At 44.4% G+C, this 4,079-nt stretch overlaps 1 protein-coding gene across 1 annotated transcript in view; it reads left to right on the forward strand.

Annotated features, from left to right (window-relative positions):
• Positions 1–4,079, forward strand: part of MYO19 (myosin XIX) — a 31,108-nt gene that overhangs the window by 1,479 nt on the left and 25,550 nt on the right. The window contains exons 3-5 of the mRNA XM_019511109.1: positions 1,101–1,245; positions 2,119–2,267; positions 2,811–2,924. Coding sequence (XP_019366654.1) covers positions 1,101–1,245; positions 2,119–2,267; positions 2,811–2,924 — 408 coding nt within the window. The remainder of the gene's footprint in view (positions 1–1,100; positions 1,246–2,118; positions 2,268–2,810; positions 2,925–4,079) is intronic.

A 4,079-nucleotide genomic window follows, 5' to 3' on the forward strand; every position in this document is an offset into this window, starting at 1 on the left:
GGGGGGGGGTGTTGGAGAAATTGCCTAATGGTGGACTTAGTTTTCATTGCAATAGTAATTGGCATTTAAGGGGTTAAAATATAAAATGTATGCTGGTGGGGGGATGCAGGCAGCTGGTGGATCTGGAAGAGGGTACTCGACAAGAAAAAGTTTGGAATCTCTACCTCGAGGAAGAGAAATGGACAGAAAGGGAAGAGAAATGAGCAAGTGGAATACAAAAGGTAGCCCCCCCCCCAAAAAAAAGGCACCTGAAGCCTGTCTTTGCTGGCTGGGCTTTCCATTACGTATGCATAATAAACAAGTGTCCTTCCACCTGGTGTTTTCAAGGACTCCGGAGCCCAGAGGCTAAGATTAAAGTTACACGGAGAGGGCCAATTCTAGTTTACTGTAAGCAAAACAAAGTGTTAAAACCTCTCCATTCATCTCCCCAGGTAGGTGCATGCATGCACAAACACACATGCTTTGCAAAACCACACTCATGGGTTATAATCTCTGGCTCCAGAAATGCAAGTCCCTACCGGGTAACCTAAATCTGGGGCCCTCCATCAGCCTGAGCTGTCAAATGTACTGTCACAGTCTTTGCCTCAGCCATTAGGGCCCCCAGAGCTCATCTCTGCCTCTCCCACATACCATGTCGAGTGTGTGACATTTAGAGGATTTGAAGCCTTTGGGTCAAGGACTGTTGTGTAAGTAGATCTGTACGTAAAGATACTCAAAGTTGCCAAAACCGGGAAATGTTCTTCTCAAGACGCATTGATTCCAGGTGTCAGTCCCTTGCAGTAAGAACTACTAGGGATAAATTCAGCCTCTAAAGGACATCTGTAGTTTACTGCCTCTCATGCATCAAACCACACACCTGCTCAAGTATGTCTGCATACTGCAGCACGGCTTTCTACTAGGTACAGGTTTTCTTAACCCCACTTGGTGGTGGACGAGCCAGTCACATTCAAATGTACTGAATTAAGATTTTTGCTAGAGCTGAACTTAAATTTGCTGCATCTGGGAGCCTCTCAGGGGCAATAACCAGTAACTGAAAGGTAAAAGTCCAGTCCTGCATTCAGTTGTTCACCATTGTTTTATCTTTTATCTGTGCTTTCCAGATAAATGGCCAAAAAAAAGCTTCTGTCATCCCAAATGATCTCAGTGACTCCTTTGAGGAAGAAGTTAAAGCTTTTCTGAGTGATGAAGATACACTACATCTCTTTGATGACCTTACCAAAGTTAATCCTGTGACCACCACAACAGGCAAGTACATAGAGCCAGAGGCACCTTCTGTAGTGTTGCTTCCTTTTATATGGCAAATTTCCCCAATAACTGTCAACATAATGCGGTCAGCTATTGTGATCACATTAATACTATGGGGAAATTACAGTTCAGGATCCAAAGCCTATTAAAATCAATGGAAGGATTCCTACTGACTTTGGATCAGTCCTTAAAACTTGTTTTCGTCAATATCCTTGAGCCTCTCGCGGCATTAGCAAGCAAGAACTAGGAACTGAATGGAGAACTTACAACCTGAGCCATTGGTTAAAGGGCATCTGGGCTCGGTAGTACTTGGAAGCTACTGCTCTCGGGGAATTCACGTGGTCTCCTTGGAAAAAACACTGTGGCCTCAGCCCAGTTTCTGCACACAGATTTCCTTATCTCAAGACACCACACAAACTGTAGAGTTTCCTTGCCGCACCACTCTTAGTAGAAAAGCCACGTATTGAACTCAGACTTGGAAACAAAGCTTCTCCCGTAACTGTAGAGCTGGACTACGTTGAGGAAGAGTGGTGGGACTACATGGAGAAGTCTCCCTACCTTTACTTGCTCCATGAATGAAGAGATGACTCCACATGTGGAGCCTCTCATGGGGGGGCGAGAAAGAAATAAAATAGTTAATTGGTGATCTCGCAAGTTTTTTTAAACGGCAAGTCAACAAACAGAATATGATGCCTATTAGATACCGAAATTCTCTTATTGGTACACTTCCTCCTCAACTGAAAGCTATTTATTAAATCAGTTGGTATAATAGGCAGAAAGGTAACGTGTTTGGAGATTTTCTGTTGCAATTACAGAAGTAAAAAAAAAAAAAAGTTGTGTTCAATAAATAGTAATAAAATGCTTGCTTTTCAGTTCTGAAATGTCTACAAGCGAGATACGCAGGAAACGTGTTCTACACCAATGCTGGCTGCAGTCTTGTGGCTGTAAATCCATTTCAGCCCATCTCTTCCCTCTATTCTCCCGAGCTTATGAAAGAGTATCATGCCGCACTTCGCCCTCAGGTACTGGGTGCATTTGAAGCTGCTGTCCTTCTACATCTACAAAGTGATACAAGCCATAAAGTTTTCCAAATCTGCTCTGATAAAGAAAGCCTGCATTGTCCGAACTATTTCTAGCAGCACAACTGGCTTTACTTAGTAGAAGGGTGGTACTGGATTTGTTTTTACCTATGTGAGGGAGGTTTTTTTCCTTCTGTATGACAGGCTCTCTCTCATATTTGGATGAGCTTCTGTCAGTGTTTTTAGCTTTATAAAGGTAAAATAACTGTAGGTAAAAGGAAAGACTTGATTGATATTTTTGTGATCAAATCAATTAGGGGAGACGATAGTAAATTCCAGTGACTAAGCACAGGGCTTGGAGCCAAAGCCTCCTAAGTTCCCATTCTTGTTGTCTGACTTTGAGCAAGCTACGCACCGTTTGTGCCTCTTTCCCAGGCCCACGTTATATGTCCCTAACTTCCGCAGAGCTAAGGATAAGTGACAGACTTTTTTTTTTTATTTAAAGCAGTAGCTGTCTTCTCCAACAGTGCGTATGTTAATTCCTAGGAGTTAAAACCTCACATCTTTGCTGTGGCTGAACAGACCTACCGAAACGTCCAAAGCCAGATCGAACCCGTGAACCAATCTATAATCGTCAGTGGAGAAAGTGGTGCAGGGAAGGTAAGGGTATGACTCCTCCTCTGCCTGCCTTTTATAACCTGGTTATTAACTTTTACATCGCTAGTATGTTTTGAGACTTGAGTGGGGCACAAAGCATTTCAGCTAGCCTCGGATCAAGAGGGGGAAAAAAAATCCCATAAAAAAAGAAATCACTATATAAAGCAACCTTAAGCTGTTACAGTAATTTTGGTGGGATAATACAATATTGTGCAATGCCGTGAGACTCAAAAAGGCTGCACCCAGTAAAATTCCTTCTAGGCCCCTATCTGCAGTTCCTGGTAGAGTAAAACTCCACTTAGTAAACAGGAATTCTGCTCAAGTTAATGATTGCTGAACCTGTCCGGCCAGGACTAGGTATGGGTCTTGCTGCAAATATAAATGCCCACAAGACTAGTGATAGTTCAGCTCCTAATTTGGGTTCCCATTCATCAACCCACCTGTTTTCAGCAGAGCACTTAAGCGTGGGCTTAACTGGAGGCACAAAGTGCTTGCTGACTTGGGGTCTTAATGGCTCCCAGTCAGTCCATCTTAATGTGACTGTCTGTTTACTCAGCAATGTTTATGAAAGGCTTTATCCCATAAGGCCCCAGTTCAGCAAAGCACTTAAAGTGCCATGCAGAGAGCTCCCACAAGCCAGAACCAGAAGCAATGTAGCAGCTCGAGCCTGGGTTATCTCTGCAGAATACTTCTGTACATTATATAGATATATCCATGCACATGTATTTTAAATGTCATTGATTGTAATGATGCTTCAGCACACCTTTAAAAGTGCTTTGCTGAATCAAGGCCAGAAAATGGAAATGACTGGTTTCTTCTAGGGGTGCACCAATAAAGACTTTTTGGGCCAAAACCGATGGCCAATTATTAGCAAGCCATATTGGCCGATCCACTTGCCGATATGCAGCCTGGCATCTTGGAGAGCAGCATCTGGCTGGTATGTCTGTTGTGGGGGGAGGGAAGGGGAGGCAGATAGAGGCCCCTGTGGTGAGGGAGGGAGTGGGGCTGGGGCGGGATTAGCTGTTGCCCAGCTGGGGCAGGGTGTGGGATGTAGCCATGAGCAGCTTATTCAGGGGGGGCATGGGGAAGAGGGGCAGATCCTGCCACTGCGCACATGCCCGGAGATGCTACGGGAGGCATGTGCCCCCCGGATCTGTA

The sequence above is a fragment of the Gavialis gangeticus genome, unplaced genomic scaffold (assembly GCF_001723915.1).
Source record: "Gavialis gangeticus isolate Ggan-Ray unplaced genomic scaffold, GavGan_comp1, whole genome shotgun sequence".
In the NCBI taxonomy this organism is placed as follows: domain Eukaryota; kingdom Metazoa; phylum Chordata; order Crocodylia; family Gavialidae; genus Gavialis; species Gavialis gangeticus.